Source organism: Oncorhynchus masou, unplaced genomic scaffold (genome assembly GCF_036934945.1).
Source record: "Oncorhynchus masou masou isolate Uvic2021 unplaced genomic scaffold, UVic_Omas_1.1 unplaced_scaffold_972, whole genome shotgun sequence".
NCBI classification, from domain to species: domain Eukaryota; kingdom Metazoa; phylum Chordata; class Actinopteri; order Salmoniformes; family Salmonidae; genus Oncorhynchus; species Oncorhynchus masou.
In genome coordinates, this window is record NW_027016228.1 from 7,040 (window position 1) to 25,023 (window position 17,984).

Consider the following 17,984-nt stretch of genomic DNA (forward strand, 5'->3'; position numbering starts at 1 on the left):
ATATGAATATGTAGATGATGAATAAATACTTCTATGAATACACATTTTCTCTCTTCATTTTTCACAATCGTTTTTGTCTACATGTGACCATACTATTCCCTTAAAGCCACGCTCTATAAGATACAAATCATCCTGTAAACAACAGAGCAAATGCATCACATGCAAATAGCACTTGATTATCTGTAGTGCTGTACACTGGGTCTACAAAACATTAAGAACACCGGCTCCTTCCATGACATAGACTGACCAGTTTCCCATGTGTACAAAGAATGGTCCATCCACTTCAATCCGTGTAGATGAAGGGGAGGAGGCCGGTTAAATAAGGACTGTTCAGTGAAATGAGACATGGATTGTGTATGAGTACCATTCAGAGGGTGAATTTGGAAGACTAAATATTTAAGTGCCTTTGAACGGGGTATGGTAGTAGGTTCCAGGCGCACCGATTTGTGATTTGTTTTTCCAACTCAACAGTTTCCCATGTGTACCAAGAATGGTCCACCACCATAACAGTGGCGGTCAGTGCCGTTTAAGATGAGGGAGGACCATTTTGTTTTTCATGGGCATGGCCTTATTACTACTACAGCATGTTGGATGACTGTCATTCATATTCCATTCACCCTGTTCAACGTAACAGCGATAGGTCTAGGATACTACATGATACTAACATTTTCCCTATACCCATCATGAGGTAGCTACAAATGAAACCTATGAATGGAAGTTTACAACGTAGGTGCACACAGGTTGAGAGAAAAATTTAAGGTGACAGACAGTGACACATTCAATACCGCTCTCGCCTGCTGATCTCGAATGTAATCATTAGTCCAGCAGTTGCAAACGAGAGTTTTTTTTAACAAATTCAGGCATCTTTATCCCCGTTAAGTTCCGTTTAAGAAATGTTTTTCAACAGAATCGTCAGAATGAATACACCACTGATCATGTGTAAACCCAGTTCACTTTCATTACAGCCACGTTGTATTCCTTCTCTCCTACTCTCACCTTTTCCCTTCGCTTCTGTACTTCAATGCACAACACATCAGCTGTATGTGACCAGGTGAAAAAAAACTTTTCCAAAACCTCGTAGGTTTGTATTCAAGTCAAATTACTCAGAGGAGAAACGGAAACTCGCTGTTCTCCAGGCTACACCATGGTGCTACCCTACAGAATGCTGCTGAGGCTACTGTAGACCTTCATGTTTTCATCAATTATTTGGTGACGTGATTATTTTTAATATAGTTTTATCTAAAAAAGGATTAAACATTTTTTTACATGTTTTATCATTTTTATTTTTATGAAAGGGTCCTCCTCTTCCTCCTCTCAGGAGTCCTCCCCTTCCCTTCCTCCTCTGAGGAGCCTTCCTCCTCTGAGGAGCCTCCTTCCTCCTCCCTCAGGAGCCTCCCCTTCCTCCTCTGAGGAGCCTCCCTTCCTCCTCTCTGAGGAGCCTCCCCTTCCTCCTCTGAGGAGCCTCCCTTCCTCCTCTCAGGAGCCTCCCTTCCTCCTCTGAGGAGCCTCCCCTTCCTCCTCTGAGGAGCCTCCCCTTCCTCCTCTGAGGAGCCTCCCTTCCTCCTCTCAGGAGCCTCCCCTTCCTCCTCTGAGGAGCCTCCCCTTCCTCCTCTGAGGAGCCTCCCCTTCCTCCTCTGAGGAGCCTCCCCCTCCTCTGAGCCTCCTCTCAGGAGCCTCCCTTCCTCCTCTGAGGAGCCTCCCCTTCCTCCTCTCAGGAGCCTCCCCTTCCTCCTCTGAGGAGCCTCCTCCTCCTCTGAGGAGCCTCCCCTTCCTCCCTGAGGAGCCTCCTCCTCCTCAGGAGCCTCAGGAGCCCCCTTCCTCCTCTCAGGAGCCTCCCCTCCTCTCAGGAGCCTCCCCTTCCTCCTCTGAGGAGCCTCCCCTTCCTCCTCTGAGGAGCCTCCCCTTCCTCCTCTCAGGAGCCTCCCCTTCCTCCTCTCAGGAGCCTCCCCTTCCTCCTCTCAGGAGCCTCCCCTTCCTCCCTGAGGAGCCTCCCCTTCCTCCTCTGAGGAGCCTCCCCTTCCTCCTCTCAGGAGCCTCCCCTTCCTCCTCTCAGGAGCCTCCCCTTCCTCCTCTCAGAGGAGCCTCCCTTCCTCCTCTGAGGAGCCTCCCCTTCCTCCTCTCAGGAGCCTCCCCTTCCTCCCCTTCCTCCTCCTCCCCTTCCTCCTCCAAAGGAAGCATTGGAGTCAACATGGGCCAGCATCCCTGTGGAAAGCTTTCGGCACCTTGTAGAGTCCATGCCCCGACGAATTGAGGCTTTGGTATAATCAGTGGATATATCTGCCATTTAGCAGACACTTTTATCCAAAGGGATTTGCATTCATGTGTACAAACACTTAACATATGGATGGTCCCAGGAATCAAACCCACTACCCTGGTTTAACAAGCACTATACTCCACCAACTGAGCTACAGGACCACAAGGAATGATCAAGGAATGACGCAGATAAACACACACAGCCTGAGTTTCAAAAATATAATTGAATCAAAGACCGTAACATTGAAACTGACATACTCCATCTTAGATGTAGGCCGATTAATTAGGGCCGATTTCAAGTTTGTATAATTTTTTTTTTACACCTTTATTTAATTTATTTATTTAATCCTTATTTAACTAGGCAAGTCAGTTAAGAACACATTCTTATTTTCAATGACGGCCTTGGAACGGTGGGTTAACTGCCTTGTCCAGGGGCAGAACGCTAGAATTTCACCTTGTCAGCTCGGGGGATCCAAACGTGCAACCTTACAGTTAACTCGTCCAACGCTCTAACCACCTGCCTCATTACACTCCACGAGGATCCTGCCTGTTACACGAATGTAGTAGAAGCCAAGGTAAGTTGCTAGCTAGCATTAAACCTCTTATAAAAACAATCAATCAATCATAATCACTAGTTATAACTACACATGGGTGATGATATTACTAGTTTATCTAGCATGTCCTGTCGATGCGGTGCGTATCGTTGCTCCAATGTTTACCTAACCATAACACCAATGCCTTTCTTAAAATCAATACAGAGAAGTATATATTTTTAAACCTGCATATTTAGCTAAAAGCAATCCAGGTTAGCAGGCAATATTAACCAGGTGAAATTGTGTCACTTCTCTTGCGTTCATTGCATGCAGAGTCAGGGTTTATGCAACAGTTTGGGCAGCCTGGCTCATTGCGAACTAATTTGCCAGGACTTTAAGTAATTATGACATAACATTGAAGGTTGTGCAATGTAACAAGTATATTTAGACTTAGGGATGCCACCCTTTAGATAAAATACCAAACGGTTCCGTATTTCACTGAAATAATAAACGTTTTGTTTTCAAAGATAGTTTCCGTATTCGACCATTTTAATGACCAAAGGCTAGCTAGTTAGCGGGCGCACGCTAATAGCGTTTCAAACGTCACTCTCTCTGAGACTTGGAGTAGTTGTTCCCCTTGCTCTGCAAGGGCCTGCGGCTTTTGTGGAGCGATGGGTAACGCTGCTTCGAGTGTGGCTGTTGTCGATGTGTTCCTGGTTCGAGCCCAGGTAGGGGCGAGGAGAGGGACGGAAGCTATACTGTTACACTGGCAATACTAGAGTGCCTATAAGAACATCCAATAGTCAAAGGTATATGAAATACAAATGGTATAGAAATAGTTCTATAAATACTATATAAACTCCAACCGAAAAACCTCTTACCTTGGAATATTGAAGTCTCATGTTAAAAGGAACCACCAGCTTTCATATATGTTCTGAGCAAGGAACTCAAACGTTAGCTTTTTTAAATGGCACATATTGCCATTTATTTACTTCTCCGACACTTTGTTTTTGCATTATTTAAACCAAATTGAACTTGTTTCATTATTTATTTGAGGCAAAATGGATTTTTATTGATGTATTATATTAAGTTGAAAAATCATGATCGGTCGAACTCTACTCCATATTTAGTTAAAATCAAATATTATTTCTCACATGCGCTGAATACAACAGGTGTAATGCTTACTGACAAGCCCTTAACCAACAATGTAGTTAAGAAAAATAAGGGTTAAGAAAATATTTCCTAAATAAAAAAGTAACACAATAAAAAAATATTAACGAGGCAAAATACAGGAGGTACCAGTACAGAGTTAATGTGGAGGGTATATACAGGAGGTACCAGTACAGAGTCAATATGGAGGCTATATGCAGGAGATACCAGTACAGAGTTAATGTGGAGGCTATATACAGGAGGTACCAGTACAGAGTCAATGTGGAGGCTATATACAGGAGATACCAGTACAGAGTTAATGTGGAGGCTATATACAGGAGGTACCAGTACAGAGTCAATATGGAGGCTATATACAGGAGATACCAGTACAGAGTCAATATGGAGGCAATATACAGGGGGTACCAGTACAGAGTCAATATGGAGGCTGTATACAGGGTTACCAGTACAGAGTCAATGTGGAGGCTATATACAGGAGGTACCAGTGCAGAGTCAATATGGAGGCTATATACAGGAGATACCAGTACAGAGTCAATGTGGAGGCTATATACAGGAGATACCAGTACAGAGTCAATGTGGAGGCTATATACAGGGGGACCAGTACAGAGTTAATGTGGAGGCTATATACAGGAGGTACCAGTACAGAGTCTATGTGGAGGCTATATACAGGAGGTACCAGTACAGAGTCAATGTGGAGGCTATATACAGGAGGTACCAGTACAGAGTCAATATGGAGGCTATATAGGCTAAACCTTCAAGCTGCTTACTGGACCCTATTCCAACTAAACTACTGAAAGAGCTGCTTCCTGTGCTTGGCCCTCCTATGTTGAACATAATAAACGGCTCTCTATCCACCGGATGTGTACCAAACTCACTAAAAGTGGCAGTAATAAAGCCTCTTGAAAAAGCCAAACCTTGACCCAGAAAATATAAAAAACTATCGGCCTATATCGAATCTTCCATTCCTCTCAAAAATCTTAGAAAAGGCTGTTGCTCAGCAACTCACTGCCTTCCTGAAGACAAACAATGTATATGAAATGCTTCAGTCTGGTTTAGACCCCATCATAGCACTGAGATGGCACTTGTGAAGGTGGTAAATGACATTTTAATGGCATCGGACCGAGGCTCTGCATCTGTCCTCGTGCTCCTAGACCTTAGTGCTGCTTTTGATACCATCGATCACCACATTCTTTTGGAGAGATTGGAAACCCAAATTGGTCTACACGGACAAGTTCTGGCCTGGTTTAGATCTTATCTGTCGGAAAGATATCAGTTTGTCTCTGTGAATGGTTTGTCCTCTGACAAATCAACTGTAAATTTCGGTGTTCCTCAAGGTTCCGTTTTAGGACCGCTGTTGTTTTCACTATGTATTTTACCTCTTGGGGATGTTATTCGAAAACATAATGTTAACTTTCACTGCTATGCGGATGACACACAGCTGTACATTTCAATGAAACATGGTGAAGCCCCAAAATTGCCCTCGCTAGAAGCATGTGTTTCAGACATAAGGAAGTGGATGGCAGCAAACTTTCTACTTTTAAACTCGGACAAAACAGAGATGCTTGTTCTAGGTCCCAAGAAACAAAGAGATCTTCTGTTGAATCTGACAATTAATCTTAATGGTTGTACAGTCATCTCAAATAAAACTGTGAAGGACCTCGGCGTTACTCTGGACCCTGATCTCTCTTTTGAAGAACATATCAAGACCATTTCAAGGACAGCTTTTTTTCCATCTACGTAACATTGCAAAAATCAGAAACTTTCTGTCCAAAAATGATGCAGAAAAATTAATCCATGCTTTTGTCACTTCTAGGTTAGACTACTGCAATGCTCTACTTTCCGGCTACCCGGATAAAGCACTAAATAAACTTCAGTTAGTGCTAATTACGGCTGCTAGAATCCTGACTAGAACCAAAAAATTTGATCATATTACTCCAGTGCTAGCCTCCCTACACTGGCTTCCTGTCAAAGCAAGGGCTGATTTCAAGGTTTTACTGCTAACCTACAAAGCATTACATGGGCTTGCTCCTACCTATCTCTCTGATTTGGTCCTGCCGTACATACCTACACGTACGCTACGGTCACAAGACGCAGGCCTCCTAATTGTCCCTAGAATTTCTAAGCAAACAGCTGGAGGCAGGGCTTTCTCCTATAGAGCTCCATTTTTATGGAACGGTCTGCCTACCCATGTCAGAGACGCAAACTCGGTCTCAACCTTTAAGTCTTTACTGAAGACTCATCTCTTCAGTGGGTCATATGATTGAGTGTAGTCTGGCCCAGGAGTGGGAAGGTGAACGGAAAGGCTCTGGAGTAACGAACCACCCTTGCTGTCTCTGCCTGGCCGGTTCCCCTCTTTCCACTGGGATTCTCTGCCTCTAACCCTATTACAGGGGCTGAGTCACTGGCTTACTGGGGCTCTCTCATGCCGTCCCTGGAGGGGGTGCATCACCTGAGTGGGTTGATTCACTGATGTGGTCATCCTGTCTGGGTTGGCGCCCCCCCTTGGGTTGTGCCATGGTGGAGATCTTTGCGGGCTATACTCAGCTTTGTCTCAGGATGGTAAGTTGGTGGTTAAAGATATCCCTCCAGTGGTGTGGGGGCTGTGCTTTGGCAAAGTGGGTGGGGTTATATCCTTCCTGTTTGGCCCTGTCCGGGGGTGTCCTCGGGTGGGGCCACAGTGTCTCCTGACCCCTCCTGTCTCAGCCTCCAGTATTTATGCTGCAGTAGTTTATGTGTCGGGGGCTGGGGTCAGTTTGTTATATCTGGAGTACTTCTCCTGTCCAATTCGGTGTCCTGTGTGAATCTAAGTGTGCGTTCTCTAATTCTCTCCTTCTCTCTCTCGGAGGACCTGAGCCCTAGGACCATGCCCCAGGACTACCTGACATGATGACTCCTTGCTGTCCCCAGTCCACCTGGCCGTGCTGCTGCTCCAGATTCAACTGTTCTACCTTATTATTATTCGACCATGCTGGTCATTTATGAACATTTGAACATCTTGGCCATGTTCTGTTATAATCTCCACCCGGCACAGCCGGAAGAGGACTGGCCACCCCACATATGCCTCTCTAATTCTCTTTCTTTCTCTCTCTCGGAGGACCTGAGCCCTAGGACCATGCCCCAGGACTACTTGACATGATGACTCCTTGCTGTCCCCAGTCCACCTGGCCGTGCTGCTGCTCCAGTTTCAACTGTTCTGCCTTATTATTATTCGACCATGCTGGTCATTTATGAACATTTGAACATCTTGGCCATGTTCTGTTATAATCTCTACCCGGCACAGCCAGAAGAGGACTGGCCACCCCACATAGCCTGGTTCCTCTCTAGGTTTCTTCCTAGGTTTTGGCCTTTCTAGGGAGTTTTTCCTAACCACCGTGCATCTACATCTGCATTGCTTGCTGTTTGGGGTTTTAGGCTGGGTTTCTGTACAGCACTTTGAGATATCAGCTGATGTACGAAGGGCTATATAAATAAATTTGATTTGATTTGATTTGATATATACAGGAGATACCAGTACAGAGTCAATATGGAGGCTATATACAGGGGTACCAGTACAGAGTCTATGTGGAGGCTATATACAGGGGGTACCAGTACAGAGTCAATGTGGAGGCTATCTACAGGGGTACCAGTACAGAGTCAATGTGGAGGCTATATACAGGAGATACCAGTACAGAGTTAATGTGGAGGCTATATACAGGAGGTAACAGTACAGAGTCAATGTGGAGACAATATACAGGGATGTTTACATACACTTAGATTGGAGTCATTAAAACTCGGTTTTCAACCACTCCACAAATGTCTTGTTAACAAACTATAGTTTTGGCAAGTCGGTTAGGACATCTACTTTGTGCATGACATAAGTCATTTTTCCAACAATTGTTTACAGACAGATTATTTCACTTATAATTCACTGTATCACAATTCCAGTGGGTCAGACGTTTACATACACTATTTTGACTTTGCCTTTAAACAGCTTGGAAAATGCCAGAAAATGATGTCATGTTTTTCGAAGCTTCTGATAGGCTAATTGACATAATTTGAGTAAATTGGAGGTGTACCTGTGGATGTATTTCAAGGCCTACCTTCAAACTCAGTACCTCTTTGCTTGACATCATGTGAAAATCAAAAGAAATCAGCCAAGACCTCAGAAAAAGAATTGTAGACCTCCACAGGTCTGGTTCATCCTTCGGAGAAATTTCCAAACGCCTGAAGGTACCATGTTCATCTTTACATACAATAGTATGCAAGTATAAACACCATGGGACCACACAGCCGTCATACCGCTCAGGAAGGAGACTTGTTCTGTCTCCTAGAGATTAACATACAGTGGGGCAAAAAAGTATGTAGTCGGCCACCAATTGTGCAAGCTCTCCCACTTAAAAAGATGAGAGGCCTGTAATTTTCATCATAGGTACACTTCAACTATGACAGACAAAATGAGAAAAAAAATCCAGAAAATCACATTGTTTATCTCAATACTTTGTTAAATACCCTGTGTTGGCAATGACAGAGGTCAAATGTTTTCTGTAAGTCTTCACAAGGTTTTCACCTTCATCTCCATCCCTGGATTCTCTTCACTGTCTGATCTTCATTCCTACAGCCTTCATCACCATCCCTGGAGTCTCTTCACTGTCTGATTTTCATTCCTACAGCCTTCATCACCATCCCTGGATTCTCTTCACTGTCTGATCTTCATTCCTACAGCCTTCATCACCATCCCTGAGTCTCTTCACTGTCTGATCTTCATTCCTACAGCCTTCATCACCATCCCTGGAGTCTCTTCAATGTCTGATCTTCATTCCTACAGCCTTCATCACCGTCCCTGGAGTCTCTTCACTGAGTAAGTATAAATAGTATAAGAAACCTCTCCCATTCTACTTGTCTATTATCTTTGTTTAGAAATAGTCATTTGTCTGACCTACTGATTTTCCCTACAATTCATTTTAAGGATTTAGAAATATAGAAATGGTAGAATGAGGAATGTCAGAGTCTGGAATATAAATATATACAATTTGTTTAAAATGTATATGATGGTGTGTCTTGACATTAAGGACCGTATATGAATATAAAAGGTGTGTACAGTAGTAGTTATATAGGATGAGCCTTGACTAGAATACAGGGTGGAGTACTGGTTGGTAGACGGCTAGTAACAGTGACTAAAGTTCAGGGCAGGGTACTGGGCGGAGGCCGGCTAGAAGTGACTATTTGAACATTCATATTGGACAGCCTTACCTATAGAGTAGCACCACCACCCATCAGCTCATTCTCTTCTTGATGTCAAAGCTGCAGTGTATTGTTGCTATAGGAGTTTGATGATTAATAATCCTATTTACTCCAAGACACACTAAGATGTCACCATACTATTCATTTAAAGCCCCTCTGTCAGATATAAATCATCAGAGTGGGAAACCAACTGACATGGAAACAATGGAGCAAATGTATCACTATCAGAGGGGTGTATTATGACATCAGATAGAACTAGTCAGACATTCCAAATATCACTTGATTATCAGAGGGGTGAATTATGACATCATATAGAACTACTCAGACATTCCAAATCAGGCTTCATCCACATCATGAAGGTGGATATTGATCCAACCATTTCAAAAGTAATGACCGGGCTGATGGAAACAGGATATGCCTGAACAATTTTATAAATGCTGACAGACGATTTGTTACTTCGTTTGACAATTTGTGTCAGTAAAAATGTCTAAGTGAGAAATGGCTGTGGAAACTCCTTAATGATAACAATCACATCTTAGTTAACTTGGAGTCACATGATGATATGTTGTGTGGTCCTCCCACTATGACTTGAGAAACCATGTAGTTTATTAGGCTAAAGATGAAATAAGTTATGAACTTCACAGGGTGGTGAAAGTGCACTTGATGAGCTTGATGTTCCTTTCCAATACGTTTGAGGTTCTTATTCTGGTGACATAATGATCGATGCTTGGTTGCCATTTGACAAATAAAATAATCTCATAATTCGGGTAACAAAGTTTATTCAACCAGTGGGAGGTTTGTAAATGCCCCCAGGAAAGTCGAAAGAGGAACTCTTCATTGAGACAATAATAAACAGCAATCCGTGGGAGAGTTGTGGTGGATATTATAAAATAAGGATCTGCTGGAGTCCAAGTCAAACCAAGATTCTTTATTTCTGAGCTCATAGAGAATAACAGAGTTACACAGCGCACAGTTATGTGGACACACAAACAATTAACATTTTCCATTACAGAGTCTGAACATTTTCATTTCATTAAATCATCAGTGGACAACAATGCAACAAATGCATCACATCCAAATATCACTTGATTATCTGTAGTGCTGGAGGAATGACACACCCAGATAAACACACAGAGTTTTAAAAAAGGACAATTTAAAAGAAGGAACCTGATCTTCTTTATATTCAAACTGACATACTCCATATTCAATTAATGTTTTCTAATAAAAACAAACAAATATATGTTTGAGTATACCCTGTACCATTTAATTTCATCTGGTAAAGACAGGTAAACACATTGTCAGTCAACAATATAAGACAACGGGAGCACTGTGTATGTTCTCTGATGAATTTTAAGTCAATGTGATGTGAAATATCAACATACACGCTAAGAGAAGTAATTTCTCTCTCCTGTGTGGATTCTCTAATGACGTTTAAGTGACTTATGAGTAATATGTTTTCCCAGTCTGAGCTTTTCTAAGCCTTCTCCTTTGTGTGCAGTCTAATGTGTTCTTTCAGGCTTCCTAAATGGGCAAATGGTTTGCAACCTGGGAGGAGTGGTAAGGCTTCTGTCCTGTGTGTATTCTCTCATGTCGTTTCAGCTCCCCTGACTGGATGAAACACTTTGCACATTGGGAGCAGTGGTAAGGCTTCTCTCCAGTGTGTATTCTCTCGTGCAGTTTCAGCTCCCACGAACGGACAAAACACTTTCCACATTGGAAGCAGTGGTAAGGCTTCTCTCCTGTGTGTATTCTCTCATGAACTTTCAGGTTTTCTTTCCGGTAGAAACTCTTTCCACACTGGGAGCAGTGGAAAGGCTTCTCTCCTGTGTGTATTCTCTCATGTAGTTTCAGCTCCCCCGACTGGTTGAAACACTTTCCACATTGGGAGCAGCGGTAAGGCTTCTCTCCTGTGTGTATTCTCGCATGAGCTTTCAGGTTTTCTTTCCGGTTGAAACTCTTTCCACACTGGGAGCAGTGGTAAGGCTTCTCTCCTGTGTGTATTCTCTCGTGTTGTTTCAGGTTTACTCTCTGGTTGAAACACTTTCCACACTGGGAGCAGTGGTAAGGCTTCTCTCCTGTGTGTATTCTCTCATGCCGTTTCAGCTTCTCCGACTTGTTGAAACACTTTCCACAGTGGGAGCAGTGGTGTCGTCTTGCTAGTTTGGACGTCCCTGGCTCTGGTTCCTCCGAGTCTGGCCTTTCTCCTGCCAAAGACAGTGTTATTTTTAAATAGAGACCCGAATGAAACCACATGATTAAACAACCTTGCTACGAGGGTAAATTCTAAATCAGATCTCTCAATAACCCGAGGCCAGTTTTAACAATCTTAGTGTGATTTTAAAACAAATGTAGAGCTTCCTGGTAATTACTGATATGTTTACATTACTTATTTTATTCATCCTGTTTTACAAGTCAGAACACAAAAACCTGGACAGTTCTAGGACACTGAAGACACAGACGTCGCTGGATTCCAATTGAACAGGTGGTTCTAAATGTATAACTTTCATAGCTGTATGATACAGAATGTGACCTACACACTTCCTTAAACCGAAAATAACTAAAGAAGTAATTTTGTGTGGAAGTCCAAAACTTGTTTTTACGTCGAAGATACAAAGCACATCAGTAACATCTCCCCGTAGTTGAAAGGGTTCGACACATTGCTGTTTAAATGGACCAATTTCTTATTTAGACATTCAGATTTTCAACATTTTGATTATCGCTGATGTCATATTTTTGGTAAATGTTCCTAAAACTGATAGTAACAACAAAAAACAAAAATATAAACGCAACATGTAAAATGTTGGCTGTTTCATGAGCATCACTGTTAGTCAACATTTATTCTTTGCCAAGATAATCCATCCACCTGACAGTGTGGCATATCAAGAAACTGATTGAACAGCTTGGTTATTACACAGGTGCACCTCGTGCTGGGGATAATAAAAGGCAACTCGAAAATGTGCAGTTTGTTCACACAACAATGCCACAGGTCTCTGAGGGAGCAGGCAATTGGCATGCTGACTGCAGGAATGTCCACTGGAGCTGTTAGGAAATTTAATGTAAAGTACCAGTCAAAAGGTTGGACTCACCTACTCATTCAAGGGTTTTTCTTTATTTTTACTATTTTCTACATTGTAGAATAATAAAGACATCAAAATGATTAAAAAACACATGGAATCATGTAGTAACCACAAGTGTTAAATCAAAATATATATTGTATTCTTCAAAAGTTGCCACCCTTGCTTTCTCTCAAACAGCTTCACCTGGAATCCTTTTCCAACAGTCTTGTAGGCATTCCCACATATGCTGAGAACTTGTAGGCCACTTTCCCTTCACCTCTGCGATCCAACTCATCCCAAACCATCTTGATACAATACATTAGATTCAAAGGTACCAAAAAGTACAGTAAAAATTACTTCCATCTCTGGAAAAAAATAAAAAGATAAAATAAAAAACGGTGGGGGATTGTGTCGGGGGATTGTGTAGGTCAGGTCATCTGATGCAGCACTCCATCACTCTCCTACTTGATCAAATAGCTCTTACACAGCCTGGAGGTGCGTTGGGTCATTGTCCTGTTGAAAAACCAATGACAGTGGGACTAAGCCCAAACCAGATGGGATGGCATATAGCTGTGGAAGCCATGCTAGTTAAGTGTGACTTTGATTTATTTATTCATGACATTGTCAACAGCAAAGCATCAGCACACCATCACATCTCCTCCTCCATGCTTCACGGTGGGAACCACACATGCGGAGATAATCTGTTCATCTACTCCGCGTCTCACAAAGACATGACGCTCAGATCCAAAAATCTCAAATTTGGACTCATCAGACCCAAGGACAGATATCCACCGGTCTAATGTCCATTGCTCGTGTTTCTTGGCCCAAGCAAGTCACTTCTTCTTATTGGTGTCCTTTAATAGTGGTTTCCTTGCAGCAATTTGACCATGAAGGCCTGATTCACGCAGTCTCCTCTGAACCGATGATGTTGAGATGTGTCTGTTACTTGAACTTTACATTTACATTTAAGTCATTTAGCAGACGCTCTTATCCAGAGCGACTTACAAATCGGTGAATTCACCTTCTGACATCCAGTGGAACAGCCACTTTACAATAGTGCATCTAAATAATTTAAGGGGGGGTGAGAAGGATTGCTTTATCCTATCCTAGGTATTCCTTGAAGAGGTGGGGTTTCAGGTGTCTCCGGAAGGTGGTGATTGACTCCCCTGTCCTGGCGTCGTGAGGGAGTTTGTTCCACCATTGGGGGCCAGAGCAGCGAACAGTTTTGACTGGGCTGAGCGGGAACTGTACTTCCTCAGTGGTAGGGAGGCGAGCAGGCCAGAGGTGGATGAACGCAGTGCCCTTGTTTGGGTGTAGGGCCTGATCAGAGCCTGGAGGTACTGCGGTGCCGTTCCCCTCACAGCTCCGTAGGCAAGCACCATGGTCTTGTAGCGGATGCGAGCTTCAACTGGAAGCCAGTGGAGAGAGCGGAGGAGCGGGGTGACGTGAGAGAACTTGGGAAGGTTGAACACCAGACGGGCTGCGGCGTTCTGGATGAGTTGTAGGGGTTTAACCTGTTGATGCTCTGGGGCGCTATTTCATTTTTGGATGAAAAACGTTCCCATTTAAACAAGATATTTTGTCACAAAAAGATGCTCGACTATGCATATAATTGATAGCTTTCGAAAGAAAACACTCTGACGTGTCCAGAACTACCAAGATATTTTCTGTGCGTGCCCTAGAACGTGAGCTTCAGGCAAAACCAAGATGAGATGGCATCCAGGAAATGAGCAGGATTTTTGAGGCTCTGTTTTCCATTGTCTCCTTATATGGCTGTGAATGCGAGAGGAATGAGCCTGCCCTTTCTGTCGTTTCCCCAAGGTGTCTGCAGCATTGTGACGTATTTGTAGGCAGATCATTGGAAGATTGACCATAAGAGACCACATTTACCAGGTGTCCGCCCGGTGTCCTGCACCGAAATTGGTGCGCAAAAGTCAGCTGCAAGTATTTTTCCATGGGATACAGAGAGGAAAGCAAGCTTCCACGAACTGCATATCAATGAAGAGATGTGAAAAAACACCTTGAGGATTGATTCCAAACAACGTTTGCCATGTTTCGGTCGATATTATGTAGTTAATTCAGAAAAAGTTTTACGTTGTAGGTGACTGAATTTTCGGTTCGTTTCGGTAGCCAGATGCGATGTAGAAAACGGAACGATTTCTCCTACGCACAGACGCTTTCAGGAAAAACTGTGCATTTGGTATGTAACTGAGAGTCTCCTCATTGAAAACATCCGAAGTTCTTCAAAGGTAAATGATTTTATTTATTTGGTTATCTGGTTTTTGTGAAAATGTTGCGTGCTAAATGCTACTCAAAATGCTATGCTAGCTTTGCATACTCTTACACAAATTAGAGCTCCTTGGCGAGCTCCTTGGCGAAGAGAGAACAAACGTTTAGCTGCGTCCTTACCTCGGACTGGATGGTCAAAAAGCTTTCTCATCTCTGCCGTGAAACCCTCGTATGACGTCATGCATGTGTCCCGTCGTTCCCAAACAGCTGAAGCCCATTCCAGAGCTCTGCCACGCAGCAGCTCAATAACAAAAGCTGTCCTAGACTTATCTGTGGCGTAAGAGTAGGGCTGCAGATCAAAAACCAACCTACACTGTAAAAGAAATGAACGGCATCCTCCCAGATCTCCCTCGTACTTCTCCGGTGTCGGAACCTTGGGCTCACGGAAGGAACCCGCTCCCGAATCGGCAGGTGATATGGGTGAAACAGGTGGTGGATGATCCGCCGGTAACCTGAGCTGATCCTGGATACTCGTTAATCTATCCGATAAGTTCCGGATTGAACCCGCTATCTCGTGTAGCGCCGTGTTGTGTTGTCCCAACATCTTCTCCTGCTGGGTAATTGTATGGCAAACGGAGTCCAGGTCCGCTGGGTTCATCACTGGCCGGATCGTTCTGTCACGTTCTTTCAAAATCGAACCCAGAAGCAGACCAGGACAAGGAGAGTAGGAAGAAGGTGAGTATTTATTTACAAGTGAATATGAATGGGTAGATATATCCAGGTGGCGTAGCGGGCAGCGGTGGTGAGTTGATGGGAGTAAATAGGTGGATCCAATGGGGTAGCGGAATTCTCCGACGACCAGGCGGGAATGGGGTAAATGATCCGGGTGAGTAACTGAAGACAGAACAAACGGAGGTAAGTTTAAGGCAAGCAATACGTAAAAAACAACAAAACAAATTCTATCTAACTTGAGGCTGATACTATGGCACGACATACTGTTCATGGCTAACGATCCGGCAGGGAATGGATGTCAGGTCTTATGAAGAGGAGAGATGATGATCAGGACCAGGTGTGCAGATAGCTGATGGGATACAGGTGCGGGTAATCACAACTCCCAACTGGCTACATTGCCCGGCAACCAGACAGGGTGCGTTCCAGGACGCCGGAAAAACACTCCAGGACAGAACACAGGCAAAAAACCGACTCAGGAAACAGGATTCGTGACAGTACCCCCCCTCCGACGAACGCCACCGGGCGGACTACCCGCAGCGCCAGGGTGGAGGCGGTAAAAGTTACGAAGCAGGTCATCAAGGATCTGACGCCGAGGAATCCAACTCCTCTCCTCAGGACCATATCCTTCCCAATCCACTAAATACTGGAACCCTCGACCCCGCCGTCTGGAGTCCATGATGCGGCGCACCGTGTAGACAGGACCACCTCCGATCATCCGAGGAGGAGGAGGACGAGGAGGAGGGGGCAACAGAGGACTGAGGAGAACCGGCTTGAGGCAGGAGACATGAAAGGTGGGATGTACTCTTAATGTAGCAGGCAACTTGAGTCGGACCACAACAGGATTAATGATCCTCTCCACTACAAACGGACCAATGAACTTCGGTGACAGTTTCCTCGACTCAGTCCGTAGAGGAAGATCCCGTGTAGCCAACCAAACCTCATCTCCGATGGTATAAGCGGGAGCAGGAATACGGCGACGATTCGCCTGGATCTGATACCGGTCAGAAACTCTAAGGAGGACCTTCCTGGTCCGATGCCAGGTCCGGTGGCAACGACGAATGTGGGCCTGGACAGAAGGAACCGAAAGATCCCTCTCCTGAGAAGGAAACAAGGGAGGTTGGTATCCGTACAGGCATTGGAAGGGGACACCCCAGTGGCAGATGAAGGAAGGGTATTATGGGCATACTCGACCCAGGGTAATTGTGATGACCAAGAGGTGGGATCAGAGGAGACAAGACAACGCAGCATGGACTCCATCTTCTGGTTGGCTCTCTCCGCCTGACCATTAGATTGTGGGTGAAATCCAGAAGTGAGACTGACTGTAGCTCCAATGGCCAAACAGAAGGATCTCCAGACAGCAGAGGTAAACTGAGGACCACGGTCAGAAACAATGTCACTGGGCAATCCGTGGACCCTGAAAACCTCCTTAACCAGGATCTCGGACGTCTCCGTGGCAGATGGAAGCTTGGAGAGAGGGACAAAATGAGCAAACTTGCTGAATCTGTCCACAATGGTCAGAATGACCGTGTTCCCAACAGAAGGGGGCAATCCCGTGACAAAATCCAGGGCCAGATGCGACCAAGGTCGCCGAGGAATAGGTAGGGGGTGAAGAAGCCCAGAGCTGGGCCGATTGGTACTTTTGTTCTGAGCACAAACAGGACATGCGGCAACAAACCTCCGGGTATCTTCTCCCATGGCAGGCCACCAAAATCATCTGCGCAGTAGGGCCATAGTCCGAGCAACGCCAGGGTGACAAGCTATCTTGCTGGCGTGGGAACACTGAAGAACAGCAGAACGGACCGACTCAGGCACGAACAACCGAACGGGTGGACCGTTACCGGGGCCGGGCTGCGTCCGAAGGGCCGCCATCACATCCTACTCAATCCTCCATGTAACGGCTCCCACGACAAGGTTCTGGGGAAGAATCGTCTCAGTCTTGGCCCCACTCTCATCCGTCTTGGAGAACATCCGGGACAAGGCGTCCGCTTTGCCGTTCTTCGACCCAGGTCGGAACGTCAGGGAAAAATTGAAGCGTCCAAAAAAACAAAGCCCACCTGGCCTGACGGGAGTTGAGACGTTTAGCCGATTGCACGTAAGCCAGATTCTTGTGGTCAGTCCAGACCACAAACGGTTGCTCCGCTCCCTCCAACAAGTGACACCACTCCTCCAAGGCAAGCTTCACAGCGAGAAGCTCCCGGTTACCCACATCGTAGTTTCTCTCAGCTGGTGAAAGACGACAAGAGTAGAAGGCGCAGGGATGGAGTTTACCGTCAGTGGAGCTACGCTGAGACAGGATGGCGCCCACCCCACATCAGACGCGTCCACCTCAACAACAAACTGACGGGAAGTGTCAGGTTGAGAGAGAATCGGCGCGTTGGTGAATCGGCTCTTCAAGTTCAGAAATGCTCGGTCTGCCTCAGGAGTCCAACAGAAAATTCTGGTGCAAGACGTCAGAGCAGTTAAAGGGGCGGCCACCCGGCGGTAATCACGGATAAACCTCTGATAGAAGTTCGCAAATCCCAGGAATCTCTGGAGCTGCAATCTCGTACCGGGCCGGGCCCAATCCCGAACCTTCTCTTGGTCCATCTTGATCTCACCCCTGGAGATGATGTACCCGAGGAAGGATGTAGTGTGGGCGTGAAAATCACACTTCTCTGCCTTCACAAACAGACGGTTCTCCAATAACCGCTGCAGGACCTGCTTAACATGCTGGATGTGGCTGGAAAGCTCGTGGAGAAAATCAGGATGTCATCCAGGTAAACGAACACAAACAGACCGATCATATCCCTCAGCA

General features: G+C 45.0%; 1 protein-coding gene across 1 annotated transcript in view; it reads right to left on the minus strand.

Annotated features, from left to right (window-relative positions):
- Positions 1-10,086: 10,086 nt before the first annotated feature.
- The window catches only part of LOC135538483 (zinc finger protein ZFP2-like), a 120,846-nt gene continuing 112,948 nt past the window's right edge, over positions 10,087-17,984 (minus strand). Inside the window, exon 7 of the mRNA XM_064964373.1 lies at positions 10,087-11,377. Coding sequence (XP_064820445.1) covers positions 10,695-11,377 — 683 coding nt within the window. The 3' untranslated portion in view covers positions 10,087-10,694. The remainder of the gene's footprint in view (positions 11,378-17,984) is intronic.